This window comes from Pezoporus flaviventris, unplaced genomic scaffold (assembly GCF_033815535.1).
Source record: "Pezoporus flaviventris isolate CSIRO_AGI_PZ_B2104156 unplaced genomic scaffold, CSIRO_AGI_Pfla_v1 ptg000022l, whole genome shotgun sequence".
Taxonomy (NCBI): Eukaryota; Metazoa; Chordata; class Aves; order Psittaciformes; family Psittacidae; genus Pezoporus; species Pezoporus flaviventris.
Window position 1 is genome coordinate 2645956 of NW_026892570.1, and position 23344 is coordinate 2669299.

Here is a 23344-nt window from a genome sequence, read left to right on the forward strand (position 1 = left end):
TAAGACTTCCCAAACATGAGCCATGTCCCATGACTAAATGTTCTCCCTTTTTATAGGGGTGATGTCTGGTTTTCTGCATAAAGGCCTTGAGTACATCTTCCTAGATAACTGAAACAATTGAGGTTTTCAATTCACTATTCAAGGTTTTTGAGCATTTGCTCAAAACTGATTCTAGTCAAAATAAAGCAAATTCTTGTCTTTGTAGCAACCTGGTAGAGTTAAATTTAGTGTGATGAATAAAAGTTGGAGTGATGAAGAAATATGAAAGAATGTACCTAATATCACAGATTATTTTTACTGTGCAAAAAAGTTTTTTACATTGGTTCAATGTTAAAAAAATATTATTTGGAACATCAGGTTGCAAAAATAGAAATTCCTTGCAGCAATATGCAAGTGCTGATAAGTAGGCAGAAGCTGGTGATCTTGATACCAATATGAATGATTTTTTTTAATTACATTTTTGTTAATAGTTGAAATCTAAAAATGTTACTATAAAAGGAAGGGCACCATACATAGTGTATATGCCCATATTCAAAGCTACTTTTTAAGACAAGGCACAGAGAGAATAAATACATGTATTAAAAGAATACAGGGAAAAAAAAAAATCACCTGAAGTTAGAATTGGAATTTTGATCTGCAACATGAGGAGTTAAATGGCACAGAAATTTTAAGTTGCCACAAGTCTTGATGTTAAGAAGATGTAAAAAGAAATCTTTATTCTACCACACAAAATCCCTGTTTAGTTAACTGAGGGGTTGTGAAGGCAGATCCAGTGCAATCAATACTGAAGAAAATTCCCCATTTGAGGATTTTGTCAAGAGGATTCTTGCAGGTTAGATTACAGCAGCATCACTATTACATTTATATTGTATGTTTTGTAGTAGACAAATGCTCAATCTTAGAGCACTGCCTTTGCTAAAAGAAATGTGAAGGGGAAGATGAAGTTCTATTTTCAATAGCATGGGAAAAAAAGTTGAAATAGAGTATTTATTCCTAAAACAATTAGTCATGAAAATAGAAAAAATAAGCATCACATTACAAGAAATTTGAAAGGTTCTTGGCATAACTTAAATACAAAATACCTTTCCTTTTTGTGAGATAGTGTTATATATGTCTGTTTCTTTCTTCTCTACTCAAGATAGGTAAATATCAAATACAATTTACCTCAGAGGATCTTTCTAGTTTAAATGTAAACAGGCACATACATGATCAATAATATCTTCAGCCAAATTCACAGACAGTAGAAAGAAAAGCTCCTGGCCTTGTTTTTTGGTTTGTTATGTTTTGTGGGTTTTTTTTTTGTTTGTTTGGTTGGTTTTTTGTTTTTGTGTTTTTTTTATTGTTTGGTTTTTTTTGTTTGTTTGTTTTTTTTTTTTTTTCCCCAGCTAGAGTTATTCAAATATTTGATGGTGGGGTTTTTTGTTGTTTTGTTTTTTTTTTTTCTGTTAGTATTTCAGATGAGCCTGAGATAAACCACTGAATCTTTACATAGTAATCTATTTCTAGCAGTTCAGGAAGCTCAGTTTTGGACAAAGATGTTTTGAGTTCTCTGTTGGTTCCATATATGTTTGGCATGTAACAGAGAAATGCCCAGGAAAAGGAAACTATTCAGCAGCATTAAAAGATGCAAGTTCATGGAAAGCAGGTGCCTAAGAAAAAAAGCCAGATACAAAAAATAAAATCAAACTTTTAGTGAATATGTGAGCTTTTAAATTACACTGACAGAAAGATAAAAGACTTCCTCAATACCTGGTGAAGAGTTGCTGGCAGCATTCGACTAGCTCTGTGCTGTTGGCAGGGAAATCTGTGGAATTGAAGGCACTTCCTAATAAGATGTGGCAAGGAACTTCCAGAGCAGGGACAATCAGCATTCCTGTGAAGTAAGTAACAACTTTCTGAATGAGTAATGAAGAGGAAGGTAAAACTTGGGGATGTCAGGCACTGCAGCATGGTCAGATGAAACGTTCTGGCTGATTTGAAATCAGCCTCTGAGATGGTTCTGTGTAAATGCAAGATTAAAACCCTCACTGTGAGGCATTTTTTAAATCTGTATGATTTCACAGAACTGGATTAAGGAGTGATCACTTGCATTGCTACAAATGCAGCATAACTCTACTTTAGTTACTGAAAGCGCTCTGGCCCAGTGTCCTGGGTTCAGCAGTGAGAAAACCATTACCATACCTTTTTAGTAACATTAAAGTCAGCAGAAAAACACAGTAGTCTAAAATGTTACTGTATTTTGAAGAAGAAAACCTTAAGCACATCCTATTCCCACTCACTCTGTGAGCCAGAGAATGCTAATGGCTTTCTCACTGCTGGGCCAGAGTGCTTTCAGTAACTAAAGTGGAGATGTGCTGCATTTGTAGCAATGCAAGTAAATTCAAAACCTTTTCTTTTCTTTTAGATGTGTTATAATTATAGATTACTTATCTTTGTTTGGCTAGATGTCCTTCAAAATTTCCTATAAACAGTAATATTTGCATTCATTGCAGTAATGAATATGAAAGAGACAGCTCCTTCTTCACATAGCGCTGTGGAATGTGGACACATTTTTAACATGTTCTTATCTTAACCGGGTAGTAGAAATTGCTTGGCTATTTTATCTTGTTCTGGGTGTAAGGAAAAGCACTAGTGTACTAGTTCTATAGCCTGCAGAAAATAGTGTGTGCTTATACTTAAAATGTGTATGTTTCTCTTGCTGCAATGAACACAAAGGGATAGGGAATCCATGGTAGAAGCAAACATGCCATTTTCAGCAACTTAAAGCACCAACACCTTTCATTGCTCTAGGAATATGAGTGCTTTAAGCTTCACTATATAATTCTGCGTATCACATGCTCGAAAAGAAAGCTGGGAAAGGTGCGGTTAAATATGGGGGTAATTTTTTTTTATTACCTGCTGAATAATATCTGGTCAATTATTTAATCTTTCAAATCATTAATATCATGTTCTTTCTACTTTCCTCCCTAAAATGGCTGTTGCATTGTGACTCTTTATTCAGCTTGAAGGTGGGACTTTGAAAATAAGGATCTGTTGCTGAGTCCCACCTTAGGGCAATTTCATTAATCTTAGTGCTCTGTCTGAATAGTATCAGCCCAAAATATCAATTCAATATTAAGGCAAAAGTCCTTTCAGCTTCCTCCTCACTATCCTTACACCTCAGTTCATTCCACTTCTCTATTTCTGCTCCGTAATTACTTCTGCATTTCTGTAGCCAGTAGTGTGTAACTCATCTGTAACTTGCTTTTCCCACGAGGCGTGTGTTACACACAGACTAACAAAAAAAGGAAAAGAAAAAGAAAAATAGATAAGACATAACGGAAGAAATGAAATAACTCCTGAACCCTCCATTGCACACTAACTTTTAATCCTGCCAAACTCGCAAGTACTAGCGTTTGTATGTCAGGAGCTGTTTCTCGTGTTACGCACTGCCACCCTGTGGTCACCGACTGTAAGAGACACCAAACCTGGATAATACCTGCAACGCAGGCTGTCATGAAACAGGCGACAGTACCCGCAATCATGGCTCTGAAAGCACCACCAGCGATTTCCTTTTTTTTGGAGGGAGCAATGCTTGCTAGGAAGAAAATGAAAGTGTGTGTCAAACATATGTACATGCAGATATAAAGAAGGGGAACTTGCTGTCTATTCCACCACAAGAGGAAATCCCCACCCTGCAGTTTGAATCAGGGGAAACAAGAAGGGGAAAAAAGACAGTTTTAGCTGGCCATTTGAAGGCCTACTGCTGGCTCTTTCTGTTTAGAAGGTGGCTTGTGTATAAAATGGACTGCAGTTTGCTTCTGCATTTTGAGTGGTTTTGCTGGCCAGTGGTGGCTTTCAGAAGTAAACCCCAGGCAGCGTACTGGGGTCTGGCGCTGTACTTGGTCCTGCTCCTCTGCTGGCCCACTGCTGGCACTGCAGAGTCCACTAGGCTCCCAGGTAAAGGTGCCTGCTAGAGATTCTGGCTGCCTAGTGAGGGAAACTTCTCTTTTTCCCTCAAGATCTGAAAAGTTCTTGTTCTTTTTGTTTTGTTTTTTTTTGTTGTTGTTGTTTGTTTTTTTTGTTTTGTTTTGGTTTGGTTTGGTTTTTTTTGTTTTAGCTTTTGTTGGTTGTTTGGATTTTGGTTTTTTGGTTTTTTGGTTTTGTTTGTATTTTTTTTTCCCTTTAAGACTACTGCATATATGTGACACTTTTACAGAAAAGAGCCAACTTCTTTCAGACCAGCAAGCTGCAGAGATGGTTTGATTCTCTTGAAGCCCAAGAGCTGTAGTAGCTCAGATCATGGTTTGAGGGCTGGAAAAGGAGGCCTGTCTGCAGGGCTTGGTCCCCTCCCCTTGCGCTCAGCCTCTCAGTACATCCACACCAAAGCCTGCACCCCTTTGGAGCCCTTCCATGCACTGTTGGGTGTTGGGTCTTAGGAAAGCACCTGCTCAGCCCTTAATGCTGCTAGGCTTTAATTACAGCCTGTTCCTTTGGTTATTTTCTTTAGGAGGTGCTTGCTAAATAAATTGTCTGCAAGATGTATTCTTACTCAGGCCTCCTATTACCAGTCCCAGAGAGCCGAAGTTGGCAAACCCACAAAGAGCATAGGTGGCAATGACTTCAGAGCGAACCTGGAAAACAAACACATACCCTGTTGAGTGGTTTGAGGCAGCTCATGCTGATTTAGAGATCAGAAAACATGGCATTGTGGCTCAGGGCTCTGAGTGCTGAAATCACTCTGTTTTGCTTGGTTGTCGCCCCAGCATGTGACTTTCAACAGGCTAGGCTCATACTCTTGCTGAGAAGTACCCACTGCCTTTGTGAGGATTCTTAAACCATGTGATGGTTTTATTTTTCATGTAATTTGCTGTGCCTTGTTGAATTGAGTACTAATAATTAAAGACAAAAAATAATTCTACTTACTAGTGGCAATTTGTCTTCTGTTTTCTGAAGGCATGAGTCAGAAAACTTTAACTCAGCTTATTGTCTATAGCTGGACTGCCTCTATAGCACTGCTGAAGCCTCAAGTTTAGGCATTTATCCCTGACTTTTTTGTCCTTGAACAAGCAGAGGCTTGGCTCCCTGTGCAAAGCTGCTGTGTGTGTGTGCTCCACCCTGTGCACAGAAGAGGGAAAGGGTCTTATGGAGAGTGGGACCTTTGATGTGATAACAGCAGAGGGTCATTATGATTTTGGAATCCCCATTAGCAGCTTATTTCCTCCCTCACTTCAGACATCTTCCTCCCTTTGGGCAACACCGGCTCAGTCTGGACTTCAGACTGGTTTGGCATTTCCTCCCATGGAGGGACCCCTCTTGGGACACAAAATCACTTTGAGTGAAATTGGGCTGAAAAATCTTGAAAACCTTCAGAAGAATGTGGTTCTAACATTTTGGGAAAGGAGAAAATCTATCTCAGCAAATGGATTTTTATCCCCCCTTGACAGCTTTCAGCTCCTAGTTACTGTGATTTAGACAAGCTGAAGATGCCTGAGTGAGTGTTCTAGCAGGTTTCTTGTTTGTTAGAAGCTTTTGTTTCCATTCCCGTTTTATGAAGACCAATTTGTCGATATTTTCAATCAGTCTGCACATATGCAGGAAAACGCTTTTCAAGTGCCCACTCTATCCACTTTTCCTAGAAAAGCCTTTATGTGCTGTGATTTTCCGGCTTTCATTTGAACTTTCCTAGGTCTGAAAACAGGAAGCCTTATTATTAGTGACTCAGGTGAGTGAGGCCTGAAGGCCACTTGTTTGCTCTCTCTGAAAGTGACTGGATGTATTAGAGAGTTCTGAAGCCGAAGAGAAATTAAAAAAGGAAAACAAGCGTAATCTCAGCTGAATTGTGCCGCAATTAAAATTGTTACTGGGCAATTTTTCCTTATGTTATGAATCAAAGTTATTTTTATATTTCACAGTTTTTTATCATGGAATTTAATACAGCTCTTCATAGTTATTAGAAGTGAATGTAGAAGTTCTATAAGAAAAAAAAAAAGAAAAAGAAAATGAAATACAGTTGATGGGATCTGCATCTTAAGGCTGACTTCCAGATTAAAAACCACCCCTATTCACTCATTCAGGAGTTCAGACCCATATTCCAGCTGTAGAACATAGCATGACTACAGCAGGGTATATCAAAACTCTATCTATCTAGCCCAGGATCCTATTTCCAGGATTCCCAGGAAGGGTAATGGATGCTCAGGAAAACATGGTCAGGAACATGTTTTTGGTTTTGTGTAGAAGGCAGGTATCCACAGCATCACACCAGTTTAACTGACAATTAAAAGCTGTACAAAAGGATGCTTCCTAATCAGAGGTCATCAACAATGGCAATTCATCTTGATTTGAGGAAGAAAAGCCAGTGCAGCTGCAAAAAAGACGAATATCAGGTTTTACATTGCCTGTACTTGGAAGGAGTCAAAATTCAGCACAGGTTCATGCTGGACAGAAGAACAGTTATGGCGACAAAAGTCACCCTTGATCACTGCATGCTCTTTGCCTCTGTGCACACACCTAGGATGCCCTTTGTGTTGCCGTTCTCCAGGTTACTTCTTCAGGGATTATGCATACTTTTGGGTGGATCTGGATGGATGTGTGAATGACAGTAGGCCCAGGCTTTAGCTGGAAATCCATATGCAAACTAACTTTCATTTGACAGTTGAAACAAATGGGTTGGACTCATTGTGGCAAGGGAGGTGTATGACATGTAATACATATCTTTAATCTATGACCCCTGCACAGGGGATAATAACCTCTAGCAGATGTGTACCAGTAATATCTTCAAGGCTATCACCTAAAGCTTGCTGGATTTCTCTCTTGGCTTGAAGTTTAATTCCTGGCTTAACCTCTGCAGGCAGGAGGATCCTCCAGTTTGCCCAGGATTTTCCTGGGAGAGTATCTCATAGGGAAGTGCTAGCTAAGAGTGCAGTAAAAAGACACTCACCTTGAAGACAAAGTTCATCGTAAGCACAGTGTCTTATGGGACATTACATGTCCCTCAAAACTATGCCTTTCTTCTGCTATGTTTGTTTGAAATAGCTAGTGTGCTGACAGTTATGGAACCTCACAAAGCAATGCTGCATTTTCACAACTGAACTATGTCACTGAAAGACACGCTTTAGAGTAATATACAACCATTATTGCTTTATGCCCATATTAAAAAATATGTTGAGTTCCAGAAGAAAACTATTAGATCCCATAAATCTGGACAATAAAAAATATTACTTACAGTCATGTACTGTTTCACACCATTAATGTACATGCTTCCACCCTTTTCTCGGTTGTGAATCAGTTGTGAGAGGCGCTCATAAGCCACGAACTCATTGAAGAAAGTTTTGTAACCTAGTAGTCCACCGACAGTAAAACTGTCTTCCCAGTCTACCCCCATCATGAAAGACAACGGCATGAAGACATAGGCACAAATGTTCTGCAAAATATATGAGAAAACAGGTCAAAAGTTCAAAGAACAAAGGTATGTTATAAGTTCCCTAAACCTTAAATAAAGATGGTTTTCTTTGAGCAAAGGAAACTTGGCCTTGAGTTCTTACTGCCAACACATTTGGGAGACTGAAGGTTTTCAATAGTGAGCTATGCTTGAGTACTTTCTAAAAGACTAACCCAAAATCTAGAAAGTAATTTGATATGTCCCTAATTTTACACCTAAAGCAAACCAAAAATTTCAGTACCTTTTTCCCCAACAGTAACTTCAGATTGAGTGTAGTGTTTGAAGCAAAGGAGGAAGGGCAAGTCAAAAGAACTGATAACAGATCGAGAAGTCTAGTTCTTCTGCTGATTAAATCAAGTATGTTAATGAACACGCCTAATTACCAGGTTATTGGACTCCAACTGGTGTAAACAAGAGTTGTCTACGCATAAAAGCTGACACAATTAAAACTGTACTTTTTTCCCTCACATTATAAGTTTTATGCAATATGGTTTATTTTTATATGAGAGAAAACAACTCTGGGTGTGAAAGGGTTTAGTCACATTGTCCTTAGTGAACATAACTGAGATGTTTAAGCAGTTACTACTCCTGGTTTCTGTGTCCACAAAAGACTACACGTTAGGGTCTCTCAAAAGGAACGGATGGCTGAATGCAGTATGTCTATGGGTCTCAGGTCCTTATGGTTTATCTATCTGTCCAAATCTTACTCCATCAGCAGTTATTAAAACACCAGCCCTTGAATGAGTGTGGCTGAGGTATACATACTTGACGTATACATACCCCCTCTGCAGTGGGTGTCTGCACAGTGGGATAATCTGTGGAAGCTGTGCAAGGTAACATCTTAATATTGCTGAAGCCATGTCTGCTCTGAGTATCTATTCATTTCTACAGCACCTTTATTGCAATGTTATATCCATGTTTCACAAAGGACTGTTATTAGAAGCTTGCAGAACAAGAAGTCCCAAACTGTTGAACCAAGATTGTTGTATGGATCAAAAATTATATGTGGACCTATGTAAACAAAAGAAGTCCTGTTTAAAACCTGTTTGCTCAGCTGAGTTATCTGGGTGCAGTTTTACAATATAATTGTGTTGAGAAATAAGTGACATTAAGTGTGGGTTCAGATAAGTCCTTCCTTGCCTCACTAACTGAAGCTAGTGAGCATTAAAGGCTTGATGGGGCTCTGAAGCTAAAGCCACTCTAAAGTTTAGCTGAATGTTAAAGGCCTGGGAATTGTGTAACTGACTTGGCATCTGCTGCACTGCCAAGTCAGAGGAGGTGGGTATTAGCATACAGATCTGTAAATATACTCTGTTAGTTAGCAAGAACCACAGAGGGAAACTATACATGGACTAATGGATTTAGAAATATTTACATGGCAACATTTTTCCTTTGGCTGTAAAAACAGTTTTCAGAAACATGCACACAAAAATATATGGGCTTAGACCATATTAAAACACAACAACAAAAACCCCAACAACCGACCAACCAACCAAACAAAAAAAACCCCAACTAACCATATGGGCACTTAATTTGAGAAAGGCAAATTATAGATATATATAAGCTGCATGAAGGACTTGAAAGACCAGATCATCATACCTCAAAGTTCAGCTGTGGATAGTCAAAAAGACTGCCCACCCAAGACAGGGCTGAGTCAAGGAAAGCTAGCAGGGCAAGGAAGGAGATCAGATTCACAGCGATGTTTGCTACCAGCAGAATGGATGTAGAAGCACCTTGACTGGCTGCTTCCAGTAGGTTCTTTGATTCACTTTATTGATGAAAAAAAAAAAGAAAAAAAGAGTGTGAACAATTTTTAATTCAAAACCAAATCATAGACTGAAAAGTTACATTGACTTAATTTGAGATCTACTACTGAAGCTGTCTGTTCACTCACAAGAGAAATAGTGATGATGTGGAGTAAGTTCTTGCTCTTGATCCTTTTAAGAGCCAGTGAGGGTGTATGTTTTTGGTGCCCTGAGGATGAATTCTGGCACATTTGGGGTTGGGCAAGATCTGGATCAGGTCACAGTACTGTGATTGCCTGTCCCCCACTGGGACAAGGGAGTGGGCACTGCTCTTCTTCCAGGCAACCCTTGCACAGATGCCTGGGCTGTTCAGGAACAGCTTCTTGCAAGATTTTTTGCTTTGCCTGTTCTCAACGCAAGTGAGTCTCCCTACAGATGGGCAACAAGTTCACTGCTGTCATTGCTGAAATGCTTGCTCCACTCTTGCCTTTGTCTGTTTGCATTTATAGATTTGTCACAAAGGACAGACAGCAACAAGGCATATGAGAATACCTCTTGGTGGCTCACCTCAGGTAGGCATTTTCCTCTTTCTTTGGAGAGTTTACTGTCTGGCCGAGGTCCTTGGCACCTCTGTGCCTGTCCCAGTGAGTAGTGATAATCTCCATACTTTGTACTGGGACATGCTGCACCTGAATTCACAAACTACTAATTTGGGGTATATTGGTGTGCCATTGATTTATTGCTTGCAAATCTACTGTGTGCTACCTCTAAAGCTTATGTGCAAGGAGTTATTTTTCCAAATCTCATCTGTGCATGAGTATAGCTATTAACTAGAGCTTAGATCAGCTTACCCTTTTGCCACCCGCAGCCCACTCAGAGTTACTGTAGGCTTTTCAGTTTCAGGCCAGAATAATTTGGAAGTGGCTAATGATGCTGGTGCTGACATGACGGAAGCAGTCAGTAGGTGGGAGGCAGAAACCTAAAATTCCAGTTGACAGAAAATATGCACATGGAAGAAAGAGATTGAAATTTTTAGACACTTGGATGATTTTTCTACAGGGGGTCATTAAAAAGTTCACATTGCTCAGACGGAAGAGAATGAGCAATACAGGAGAAAACCAACTTGACTCAGGAAAAATCTAGGTAGTGAAAAGTATGGACTAATTTTCCAAGAGGGAAACCGCTTCTGACTAGTGGCAAGCCTGAAGGCAAAACAAAAAAAAACCTGGGTCCATTGAGTGCAGTTAGGTGTAGTAAGCAAGAGTCAGCCTTCCGTAAGACCCCCTGTATGATATGCAGTGAGACAAAATTGATTTTGTTCTTTAAAGTTGTGTTTAAAAAAAAATTTACATGCTCTAACATAAATTCTATTCTCCTTTCACTCCTTATTCCACAAATTTCTACACAAAACAACTTCTTTGCTAACTTCTGCAGTATTTCTGTCTCTCCTTTTCTCTTGAATTGGCCTTTTTGGCCAATACTCACATCTTGCCTCTGCCTCCCCACTGTATGTTATTCAGATGTGGAACTAATATATTTATTAACCATCCCCTAGTGACTCTGATCATTAATCGGTCTTCTGGCTTTGTGTTGCCAGCCCCTTAGCAGACAAGCCATTTACTACCTTTGTTTGTAAAGCTTCACTAGAACCTCAGTCACAAGTTAACCCTTTAGGCTCATATGGCTAGCAATAGTTCCTGCAGGATTTTGTCTGTACCACTGCAACAGAAGTGGGAGAGTTGTTCAGTTAGTAAGTATATTCCACATGTCACTTCATGTAGACTATAGGAAAATATGCAAATCAGTCATTTCCTTGCAGCTATGCAGGAATTCTCTCTGTATTACAAGTAGATGTTTCTGCTACTTAGTATGTTCAGCATCAGATCTTGGTATCCATTTTACTGTCAGAAGACATGGGATTTCTCAGGTTCATTCCTTCATTAAAAAAAAAAAAAGATATGGGAATGACTCAGGTATACTTGCAAAGCATTTTAGCTGGACTTCTGTACTTACAGGATTTCAGACAACACATATTTTCCAGTTTTCTTTCCCCATCTTACCCCAAAAGAAATGTATGCTCCTAAGACACTTCCAGCAATAGTTGAGAATCCTGCTGTCATGACTGCATGGAGTTCAGATTTGGTGATGTATGGTAAGTAGGGCCGTACCAGGAGAGGCGACTCTGTCTGGAGTCAAAAAACAACTACCAAGTTAAGAACTTCCTCTTAAGACCTCAGAGGTTGTTTTATCAACAGGGCATCACACTTTCTTAGGTGTCTTTGACTAATTAATCTTAGTGCTAATGAGTGCTTTAATAAGTGGGGTTTGATTTTGGTTTTTACACCGAGATAGAAAATTGTACTAACATCCATCTTGTCTGAAGAGAATTCTTTCTGGTTTGCTGTCTCCCCTGACAGCCCAATGAAATTGGCAAGAAATCCGAATCCAATTAATTCTGTCTGAATTAGGTACAGCCAGAGGCAAGGCTGTGCATTAGATGAAATAGATATAGCATCCACTACAGGCAGCTTAAAGCTCCCAGCCTCTCTGCCATGTGTGTGAGCACATCCTGGAGGCAGTGTCATACAGAGGTACTAGTTTAAATCTTGAAGCAGGTGCAGTGATGCACCACTGCTAAACAACTGATATGTTAAGGTTGCTGTTGGGCTTGGATGCTGCATATTGATCTTTCCACATTGTTTAGAAGCCTGGGACAGCCACTACTGTAGTGCAGGTTTAAAGGATTTCCTATTAAAAAGGACTACTAGATTCTGTCACACATTTTGTGACCTACATTTTCGCTTGACTTTCTGTTGGGAAAACATATGGTTCCTGAAACCTACCCAGCTGCGCATTGCTGACGACATATGAATATTCTCAAATTCTAGAAATCAGCCACCAGTCCTGCTTTATTGGCGTCCTGACTTAATATGAAATTATGTTTTTTTTATACACAGGTACATACAGAACAGCAGTATTCCACAATTTTTAGTTACCCTGTGCTAGCATGTTTTTCTATGCTCCAACTCACCTGTCCCACGAATATGTTACCCGCAGCTACCAGAGACTCAACAGGAGTTGTCCCCATGAAAATCTGCATTATCCAACCAACCTAAAATGGTTAAAAAAGAAAAAAAGAAACAAACAACATTGGTCTGCCTATTCCGTGCACTTCTTGAATTAATTAATGTAAGCATTCTGAGACACCTTACAATATTTCATGAGTTAATAATTTCAGCTTCAAGATGTGGCATGTTAATTTAATAGTAATATTTGGAAATAAGCCAAGAATAATTGAACAGAATTGAGAGTACCTTAGGCTCCTCCTGGGCACTAAATAGTTAAACTAAATCAATCAAAGCAGATATTTTGATGTGTCACCTGTCCAAAGGGACTTGGATCATAAGAAGGGAAAAAATGTGAAATTTACATTAAAGCTAAAAATGCTAAAAAAAAAAGCTAAAAATGCCTCATAGAAATTTTAGCATGTTATTTCAGATAGGTAAGATTTGTGGTGTTTATAACAATCTTGTGAATGAGGATGACAAAGGACTCTTAAGGAATATCTTCAAATAAGGTTTAACTACCACCATGTGGGAAGATCTTTTCCCTCATATAGTAAGTTTATTGGGTGGACAGGGCAGGAAGTGGACTTTCTGTGAACTTAGCGACACTGATGGTGGACAGAAGACCTGACAGAAACAAACACTTAGATCTTGAGGTGAGAAACTGGCCTCTGATCGTAGCCTAAGGATCTGTGACAGGAAGGTATATGCAACTACTACTTCAATGCTTAGTAGAAAGCAGAAATCTAATGTCTGTGATGTAACCTCCATCTTGTACTTTGTGAGCTGTGAAAGGGGTAGGCAGAAAGACAGATTTAAGCAAGTATGGTGTCTGAGGAATGCTAAAGCTAGCCAGACAAATCTAACAATTACTGTGATGTTAGCAATACAACCAGGATGGGGACAGGAAAGTGTGCTATGTGATGCCAATTAGGAATTTGCAGTGATAATATTTAGAACTATTTCTGGGTTAAAAATAAACAATCACTTTTCATATGTCACCCCTGAGCAGCTTGATGCTGCTACAGCTCGTCTGCATGTGTTCAAAAAGTGTACTATACTAGTCAGATGAGTACCTACTGGCAAAAATTCATACCTTTCCAACAAGCCACTGCATGAATCCAATGTGGTAAAGCATAGACATCACTGTGCTGAAGAAAACCACAATAGGCAGTACCTGATTTGGAGACACAAAATCATTAACACTTCTAGAGAGGTTTTCCTTGATTCTGTAGACCATTTAAGTTTTGAAAAAAAAGGGGTCATGTTTTTGAAGATATACTTAAGGATGTTGAAAACTCATCATTAAGTTTATACTCATACTGTCAATTTTTTAACCTTCTAGCTCATTGTTTATGTTTGTGCCAGAATTAACTATTTCTTTCATGTATCTACAGTTTTCTAGCAGGACTGCAATAATTTTGAAACTGTCTGTTTTAGCATGATATACATTTATTTGAAGCTGTGTTTAAGACAGTTCAAATATTTACTGGGCAATGGCATCTATGAAGGCATGGATATGTACATCTGTAGACTCTGAAAACCAGGAGCAGAAATATATACAATGGGACTGTGGTGTAGAATTCAGAGCTCAGCTTCTCTGTGTCCGTGTTTAAAAAATAGTTTAGACTCCTACATAAACAGAAGTTGAAGAGTTTTTGATCGGGATTGTAGATGACTTAGTTTCACAGAATTGAGGGCAGCTTCCTTAGAAAGCCCATACTCTGTAGCTGCCCTTTAATAGTACACTATAGACAAATCCCCTTTTATTCTACTCGTGACATTAATTATAATGCCAATGAGGAGTATACAAGAGCTTTTTAACTGTACACAGACACAGAATCTGCTTAAAAACAAATTCACAGGTGTATATCTACTAAATATAGGAACTGAATATGTCTTTTTCAGGAGACTGAAAGAAAAATACTTTCCTTAAACATGTAATTTAAAAGAATTGCATGAATGGCTAACTCATTGTCTGGTGGATTATTAAATGTGTTGTTTTTTTATACTGAATAAAACTAACATCACTTGGTTCTCAAGCATGTTAAATGCACAGGATCTCAGCAGTTAACATGCTGAGAGTTACATACAAAAAAAAAAAAATCTCCCAAAGGCTCACAATTAGGCAGACAGATTTGTTGCAGTTAAAACGGTACTGCTAACACTAGGAAGCTTTTATGTGTGTTCAGCTGAGGGCATAATTCGTTATAAATAAAAGTAAGGAACAGAATGAAAAAATAACCAAAACACTTTGTAGTTTTGACCTTTTTGGTAAATAGAAGTTATGCCTTTCTAGAGGAAAGTTAATACTTTCAGCAATTTTGATAAACGTTTGGAAACTCAGTTTAGATGACCAGAACCTTTCACTGAAAGGAGAAGGTGCAATTCACAGATATTGTTGTGCTCTTCAACAAGTTACACCTAGCTAATAACAGCAAAAAGTTAGTATTTCTTTATTTTGATTTTGTGATCCTTTCAGTGATCCTCTAGGGGTAGTTTGCCATGCAGTGACAGAAGAAAATTTGGTTCAGAAAGCTGTAGTTTAGTTCAGTTCACCTTCTTCCCTGCCTTTTCTCTCCTGCCATTTCCCCTCCTTGTTCCTAAACGTTTTTAGACCTGAAAATACCTTTGATAACTTTAAAAATTGCTTTTCCATTTTTTGCAGTTCCAGGCATTTCTGAATGAAGTATTAGTCTTTACAAAACAGGGGATTTGCTTTTCAGTTGTGATCTTTTGTGCATTGATTGCATAAAGAAGCTGGGGACTATTTTATAACTAAGCACTCCTACCTAAATCCCCAGTGACTTAATGTGGTACCTATTATATTATGTCTTCATCAGAAGGGCGTAGAAACCATTTAAGAGGTAAGTAACGGTAATGAGTTGTCATGTCCAGGCTAGCTTTTATGAAAGGCGTAACAAAACCGCACAGAAAGCACTGCCAAATTATTACTCTAAAATAAGCAGAACATAAAAAGGACTTGCAAGATGTCACATTGCAGCCAGTTTTCAATTGTATGGTCTGCAGAGATAAACACAATGAAAAGCACTTAACATGAAACAGCTAGTTCATCTGAGGGAGAGGGAAAAAAAAAAACAAACAACCACTTCTTATAAAACTTTTTTTTTAAAGTAAAAACCACTTTATTCAAACAACCCCACTTTCACACAAAGGCTTCCCATAGTGTTAATACACTGAAATGTTAAGTCAGTGGTTTTGAATCTTGGGAGAGAGGAGAAAACAGCTACAAGAAAACTCCTTCTGTCCCCTGTCTACATGGAGTGGCCATCTTCTCTCCATGAGCCCCAGGAGGACTTTCACCTTTCTGCTAGGCTTATGTGGGGTTGCATTTTGTGGACGAGACAAGAGTGGTAAAACTGATGTAGGAGCATCTTCTCCCACTCCCAATCCACTCCTTCCCCTTCTTTGCCATGCCAGAACCAGGGGACTAGGTGGCACAGGGTCAGTAACAGAGGGCTCCCTCTGAGGGTGTTAGGGCTTGGGTAGCAGGGCATGCATGTCCAGGCAACACCTCTATGGTTAAGAGCTGTGCAGGGACATGGGAGAGCAAGAGGAAAGCTCAGATGGTGCTCCAGGGTCTGGCACCTGGTAAAGCATCTAAAGGGTGAAGGGACCCCAGCTAGCAGCAGGCCTGGGGCCGATGAAAAGAGCCCAGCCTTACTAGAGCTCCAGGTACAAAGTATAGGCTGTTGAGGAAGCAAATAGACCATGCAAACCTTTGTATCTGAGGAGGAGTCTGGAGGGCTAGGGATTTGGGTGAAGTACATGGGGGAAAGGCTGCTGGGAATAAAGGGTGCACAAGGATGATCTTAAGCTGTCTTGAGAACAACCTTTTTTCTGTAAGTTTAGGGCTGTCAAACGCATTGTGTACAGCAGGGAGAGGGCATGGTGCAACACCAGCCTTAATTGGCAGCGTTTCTTTTGTTGGCTAAATGTGAGATATACTTGTAAATAATAGGTCAAAAGTCCCCTTTGGTTTTTCTTTTTCTTTTCCGAAAGCATGCACTGATTACAAGAAATTGCTTTAAGGAAAGAAAAGCTCTTAAAACTCATTCTTCTGTCTCATGGACTGCCAATTTCTTCTTTCTGCTGGAGTGCTCTTATTCTCTGAGTGCAAAAGTCTGTTGCAAAGATGCAGTTACTCTGAACAGGGATGACAAAGAGATTGTCTCCAACTGGCTTCTGCTGTTAAGAAATTCATCAGTTTTATTTGGATATACACACACCATTACAGGCTGTAATGACAGCTGTCAACCCAGAGAAAAGTGGGGAGAGGACCACAAAAGGAAATACGAGAGAGAAGTCAGATGAACCTCAGCTGTAGCAAAAGCCTACTCCTCAAAAAGGGTTAGGGTATTTCCATACAGAAGTGGGTGTGTCCCACATTGTAATTATACCTGCATGATTAAACCAATAGGATTCTCTTTGTGGACAAACTTGTGTGGAAGTTTAGCCTCCAATATATATAGTTCCTGATATCTACTACATACCTTTAAATAGTCAAGTTTTAGCTTTAACTGATGAATAATTTAATGAGCATGTGGAAAAATCCCACATTTCAATGGAGAACTCGTATCAAAGTGCTCTTTAGAATTATACTTATGTGGCCTACCAGTGTTGCAGTTCATGATTCCCACAAAGCGATCTTTAAGAAAATAAATTCTTTAATTGCTATTTTTAATAAACTGGCATATCTCATACTTCTTACCTATACTGCAATATGGTTTGACCTTACTAAAGAACTACTTCCATGGTTACTTCCTATGTTACATGCAGGGAGAGAGCTGAAGCTGTTGGCTGCTCACAACTCCGCTCCCATTTGTGGCTTGATGTTCAGCTTTTTCCTAACATTCCTTTAAAGAAGTTGCTATTGACGTTTAAGGAACATCCTGGCTTCAGACGCTCCTGCAGCCTGACCTTCAAAACAAAGCCTTTCTCAGGGAGTCATACTCTTCCTGGCACAGAAAGATACTGATATAACAGAAGTCTAATATCCTGCTTGCTGGAAGCAGACCTTGCCTTTTGCAATCAACAGGATAGATGACTTAGTTCTAAGAGGCTTTTTCCATCTACTTAAATACTTGGGTGCACTTTTTTATATGGACAAGTGTTCTTTTTTCAGAACTCCGCAACCCTGCATCTGCATATACAGAAATCGCATTTAAACTAACCCAGTTTAAGCATACAAATGCATGTATTTATGACTAATTAGTGCTTCCAAGACTATGCTCAAGGTCTGTTGTGGGCCTGTAGTCTGGTGAGAATGCCCAGTGGGTGCATGCAAGAGATGTGTATGTGCTGGTAACTGTGTTCATCCAAGTTAGCAGAAAACTGAGGTTTTCCCTGCATACTGCTAAGGATGCAGTATGGATACAACTGGGCTCTGACATTTTTCTGTGAAGACATACCCTAACACTTGCCTACTCTCCATCAACAGCTAAGCTGAGACTGAGATTCTTCTCTTCTATGGGGCACTTTGAAATGTCTTGGAGCAAGATTTTGACAGCTCAGTGCTACATGCAAACCTCACAAAATTTCTGAAAGACACAAGAAAGCACTTTTGACCATCTAAATCTCAAAATAAACTACAAGTGTTTCAGGAGAGAATAGGCTGGCTGTCACTCACAGACCCTGGAAGCAATAAATCTCTTTCCACAAGATGAGCAGATGAAGCATGTTTTGGTGGAGCTGTGCACTTATCTGCCACTCTGTTTAACGTATATATTCTTATATCAAGATGTGCAGCTCTGAAAATCAACTCATGGGTTTGCTATAATCTACTTGTCCCTGTTGGCCTGTCCTAGACATTCCACATGTCTTTTGCTGACTTATCCCATAGAATAAGACTGATGGATGTGTGCATGCACAGAAGCAAACTTTTGATTGTCTGGTTCCTAGTTATGGCTTTAGTCAGCATAGTACTTTGCATCACCAAAGGCATTAAAAAATCATCTCGAAAAAAATCATAAGACATTGAGGAAAGCTACATGAATATCACTAGGGGTGTGAATTAAATGTTTTCATCCCCAAACTATGTAATTATGAAAGCAAGCTGTCATTTGAATGCTCAATAGAGTAAAGGTGAGAGGAGACTGGAAAGTGAAACAAAAGTTACAAAAATGCTGCAATGAAAACATAATTTTTGTTTCTTGCTGAAATGCTTGCTTTTCTCCTCATTAAGATGTTCTGACTATTCTTAGTAGTAGCATATTCTTTCTTTCTGAAGTACTGAAAGAGCTAAGTGTGAAATATCACCTCCAGAAAAATTAAGATGAAAGGAGTGTAAGCCCAAGGCTGTGTGTCTGCAATACCAGACAGATTAATACCAGACAGGTCTCTGGTAAAGTCCCTATACATTTCTCATAGTTGGATGTGGTTTTCTGATTCGGTTTTTGCTTGCTTGTTTTGTGGTTGTGCTGGTTTTTGTGTGTGTAGTTTTTTGTTTCATTTTGTTTTGTTTTTTTAATATGTTCTTGATGCCACCCTAAGCAGGCATTATGTTATGGGCTATATGTGGGAGCAGAAGCAGACAGGCTGCTGGCACAGGTTAGACAGCATAGAGAACATAAGCTGTATTTGGGCAGTTTTTCAACAGTGTTCTAACAGAGAGTTGGGAAATCTCCCTGGGATCTTATTAATATAATAATAATGTAATGTAATTCTTCCTGCTTTTACATGGCAGTTTCTACCTCTTCTATCTGGTGTCAGTACACTTGCCACTTCTACAGGGGCAATACCTGTGAGGTAGTCATCTGCACAGCGCTTTAGGATAGCACAGCATAGAGTGGTATAACATGTTTTCTCATGGAGAGGTGGGAAAGATAGACTGGCTTTCCACCACAAAGTAGGAGCCTTTTAACCTAATCATTGTAGAAACATACACCAAAGTTCTGTCTACTTGCAATACATATTGTCACAATTAGACTAAGTGTAGCCTAATTCAGTGTATGACTGTAAATAAAAGGGCTTTGTGTGGGGTTCCCAAACTTTCTATTCAGAATATCACGCAGTGGAGTTTATCTCTTAGCTGATGTCTTTGATGACTGCAGTAGTATTGCAAGAGATAAAATGAATTTATTTGCCAGCCATACTGTTCCTTTTTCTGCTGTCTATCTGCCACGCACAATATATATAAATCCTGACTTACCTTAAAAGCGAAGAAATGATCCATATATTTCTCACCGAATACAAACTTAGCACCTGTGTCAGAGTACTCCAGAAAAGTCTATGGACAGAAAACAGAGAAAGTTAGCCATAAGCTCCAGCTGCCTGCCAAAAAAACTATGCAAATATTGCTAGTTGTCTTACAGAGATCTGCTGGGGTCCAAGAAGCTTGGGATCTGCTCTGTATGGATCTGAGCTTTACTGACTGTGGCTGGCTAAACTGAGTATCTCTGTTCTGTTCTGCCAAGAGCACAGGCTGCTTCAGAGTATTTAGATAAACAGCAAGGGCATATTTTCCTGCACTACCCATCACAATGAAGGCCATAAACTGTACTAGAAGAAGATTTTACTTTTAAATCCTGATACTGTGGTGCATTTGTACACTCCCTCTCATACAAAAAAGTGCAGCAAACAATATAGTTCAAAATGGAGATGTGGAGATGTAGTGGCTGAAGTAATGAGTTCTGAAAGGAGTAGCCAAAAGCTAGTCTTAAAAAAACCTTCAACTTATTAATTCTGATATGATGATGCATTTTCAAGCTCCTGAAGCCAACATATGTAGTTAATCAATTAAATGATTTACAATTAAAAATGGATATATAATACGTAGTGTCGCGAGCTATGACAGAAGTGACCATAAACCCTACGGAGCTAACGAAAGGGGGCGCCAGACCAGCTTAAATCAGAGACAAAAGGAGAGAATTGAGAGCCTGGTGACAAAACCCAGATGACTCCCACTCTTGCAGATTAACAGCCAGACAGACGTCAGACCTGTACCTTTGCTCCCGCACAGAGACAGTACATTCTGCACTGTCTTATTTTGAATGCTCTTAATTATCTGCACTGTGAAGAACAGCTGTGAGAATGGTATCCCTGGGGTGAGAAATCTGAATGCCCTTCAGTGGGTACTCTGACCTACATTTTGGATTTCTCTTACTTATTACTTTACAGTAATGAGCTTTTTAAAAAACCTTTGTGCCTGCAGACTGCCTGCTGGGGCACCTACACACAGTTCCTACCCCCTCTCCAGAGATCCTTTTGCTGCTTGCAGCTGTGGATTTTGCCACCTGTAGTTGAATTAATTTTCTTATATGCCATGAGAACTATGAAATGGTCCTGGGGCAAGATGTGTGGCTTCTCTGAAGACAATGGTACTTCTGCCTTGCCAAATCCCAGCATACCAGGTTTATTGCGAGGATGTTTTGAAGCTGGGCCAGGTCTAAGAGTTTATGTGAGTGCCCTAGCACGATAGTGTTTTTTGTTTGGAGGGTGCAAGGTATAATTAATTATAAGGCCAAGGATGATAAGGTCATTAAGATTTATTATTTATGAGCCTGTCCCACATCTTCTTGTGTTAACTGGACAAAAAAAAACAAACCAACCAACCAAACCAAAAAACACTAAAATGTTGAATTCAGGGAGTCCTAAACATTTTGAGAACCCAGATTTTCTTGAGAGGGGAAAACATCCAGGGGCAAATGGACCCTTGAACTGCCTGGCTGCTATGTCAGATTGTCAAGACAGAAAATGATACAAATGTGGGGGTTGTTTGCCCTGTAGCTTACCTGGGTCTGAATGCCTAGCCAGTTAAATACATCAAACCCCACTTTGGTCCTCAGGATAAGCAGCCCAAGAATAAATTGCATTCCTATTCCTGAAAATACTGGTCTCCAAGCAACCTAGATGGACAGAAAAACAAAAACAGAAAAACCAACCAAAGAAACTCCTTGTCATCTAAAGATATAATAATTTATTTTAGAAGTTTGTTAAAACAATGTAAGGGGATATTTGACTATGTTGCAGGATAGGAGCAGCTGTGAAAATAGGTTGTAGGAGACTTGAAGCATGAATCGGCTCTCCTGATTTGAGAGCTCTATGAAGTGGATAACTCCATCTAAGATAGCTGATCAAAGCCTGGCTTGGTAAGTGTGGACATGCACATTTCAGTACCATAGAAAACAAGTAACCAAATAGTAGGAAAAGGAGAGATAGTTCTTCCTATGCTAAAGTTTATAGATTAAATAGACATACATCAAGGCAGTAGAAATTATTTTCTTCCTTTAAACTGGAATGGAAACATCAAAAAAAAGAAAAAAGTAACTGAGCATGTAGATTCTTCACATATTTGGAGTAGGAATACGGAGATTTTTCCACAATTTGTTTTGTGTGTGCTTGAGTAATTTCAACTCTGCTTCTGTTCCTCAGCTTTAAAGATCTTTGATACTTGCAAACTATTCACAGTTAGATATTGCAATTTATAAGACATAAAGGCAGTTGGAAAAACCATGCCTGCCTATGACTAGTGCCTCTTCACTATACTATAGATTTCTGCTTTGCTGCCTCAGAAAATATCTTTGTTTTGTGAAAATTGAATGTTATTATTTACAAGGCAAAGACCTGAGATGGCACTCTCCAATTTATTCAGATGATATTTGAATAACAGAAGCCAATTAGGTTTAATAAGTACCTATGGGAGAGCGCAAACCACTTGAAGTACGTGAGTTTACCTCAGTTGGAGACTGAGTCCCTGCTGAAGGTGCTTTTTCTGTTAAGAAAGCCTTAGCACTGATGCAGGAGTGTTGAAAAAGTTTTGGTAAAACTTGGTGACCCGGGCAATGGATTAGTCATTAATTTATGACTGATAAAAGTATGCACTGTATGCTAGGCATGCACACAAGGGTAAAATCTGAAGTGGGAGTTGTGGTGGCTAAAGTAACCCCTTTGTAATATCACAGCAGTACAGAAAGGACGTCATCTGGAAAATTAAAATAAATGTCATTGACAAGCCTATGGGAGTGGGTTAGAGAAAATGGAAGACCTCAGTTTGGCCTCAGCTGCTGCCTTTGCAGTGGAAATCAAACTTGTGAGAGATTTAGAGCAGCATAAATGAGGGAAATGTCTCCAGTTCCACGTGTTTTGCATTGATGTGATGACAGTGTCCTCAAATAAGTGCTTGTGATGTCCTGAAGACTGCTGTGAACCTCCTGAGAGTGGAAAGCATAGAGCAGGCCTCCCTCATCTTGCACTGATACTCAAGGAGGAAATGTGTTTCAATCATTTGCATCAGGGCTGGAACAAAGGACAGGCAGCAGACTCCCAGAATAGTGAGACTCAGATGCTGGTACAGCCCCACACCTGCTCCCCAAGACACCAGAGCAAAATTAATTTCCTCAGAAATTAAATACATCACTGGGCTTTGGTAAGCCTAAATTTTGATGTTCATGGGTTTTCCATTACTCTTGCTGAAGTCGGTACTAGCATAGAGAAATAGCTTTTGAGACATTGAACCAAAAAAAACCACAAAACCCCAAAAGAACCATTAAATACTTACTCTGGTTGGATATTTGGAAAAGATAAACATCAAGAGAACATACAACACAAGCCCACCAAAGGAGATCAGCTGGTGGGATCCTTGTTTTGCTGTGTCAAAGATGAGCCAGCAGATGATAGCTATAATAAGAGCTGCACACAAAACCCTAGGAAAAAGAAGAAGGATCAGGCATGGCATCCTGAAGTAGAACAGATATTCCTTCCCCTCCCCACAATAGATGTATCTCCGTATATGAATTAACTCTGAGTAATGTATTAAACTGAAATGCGTGACTCTACACAAGCAGGAACCTGCCTTTGCTGATGCAACATTCATTGGTGGCATCCAGAAGAAAAGTCCTCCAACCATGTCTCCAAAGTCAGAGTGTGGGGGAAACTCAATAAAGCACAAGTTACTCTTGTCTAGGAGTTATCTCTGTTAAATGAAGTGTGAGAAGATACCCTCCTTTCTCCTCCATCCTCCTTTACCTTCCCCGTGTTCTTTATTGAATCTTAGCTCCAGGCAAGGCGGGCTGTGTTTTTTTATGAATTGCACTCTGCTGTTTACATGGTGGATCCAAACTGCAGAGTGCAGGTTATAAACTGTTTACTTCTTT

General features: G+C 39.4%; 1 protein-coding gene across 6 annotated transcripts in view; it reads right to left on the reverse strand.

Moving 5' to 3' along the window:
• SLC28A3 (solute carrier family 28 member 3) overlaps nt 1–23344 on the reverse strand; it is a 67834-nt gene that overhangs the window by 26304 nt on the left and 18186 nt on the right. For 4 of the 6 annotated variants that reach the window (XR_009743901.1, XR_009743900.1, XM_061456265.1 and 1 more), the window contains 12 exons: nt 22750–22894; nt 20984–21097; nt 19402–19479; nt 13327–13407; nt 12197–12277; nt 11226–11351; nt 10017–10144; nt 9020–9188; nt 7205–7402; nt 4532–4613; nt 3479–3577; nt 1750–1873 (listed from right to left, as the gene is read on the reverse strand). Coding sequence is in view for 3 of the 6 variants with exons in the window: in XM_061456265.1 (XP_061312249.1) it covers nt 1750–1873; nt 3479–3577; nt 4532–4613; nt 7205–7402; nt 9020–9188; nt 10017–10144; nt 11226–11351; nt 12197–12277; nt 13327–13407; nt 19402–19479; nt 20984–21097; nt 22750–22894 (1425 nt within the window). In the remaining 3 variants the exon portion in view is untranslated. Of the gene's footprint in view, nt 1–652; nt 916–1749; nt 1874–3198; nt 3275–3478; nt 3578–4531; nt 4614–7204; nt 7403–9019; nt 9189–10016; nt 10145–11225; nt 11352–12196; nt 12278–13326; nt 13408–19401; nt 19480–20983; nt 21098–22749; nt 22895–23344 lie in introns of those variants that run through there. The other 2 variants (XM_061456266.1, XR_009743902.1) reach the window with 2 other exon arrangements.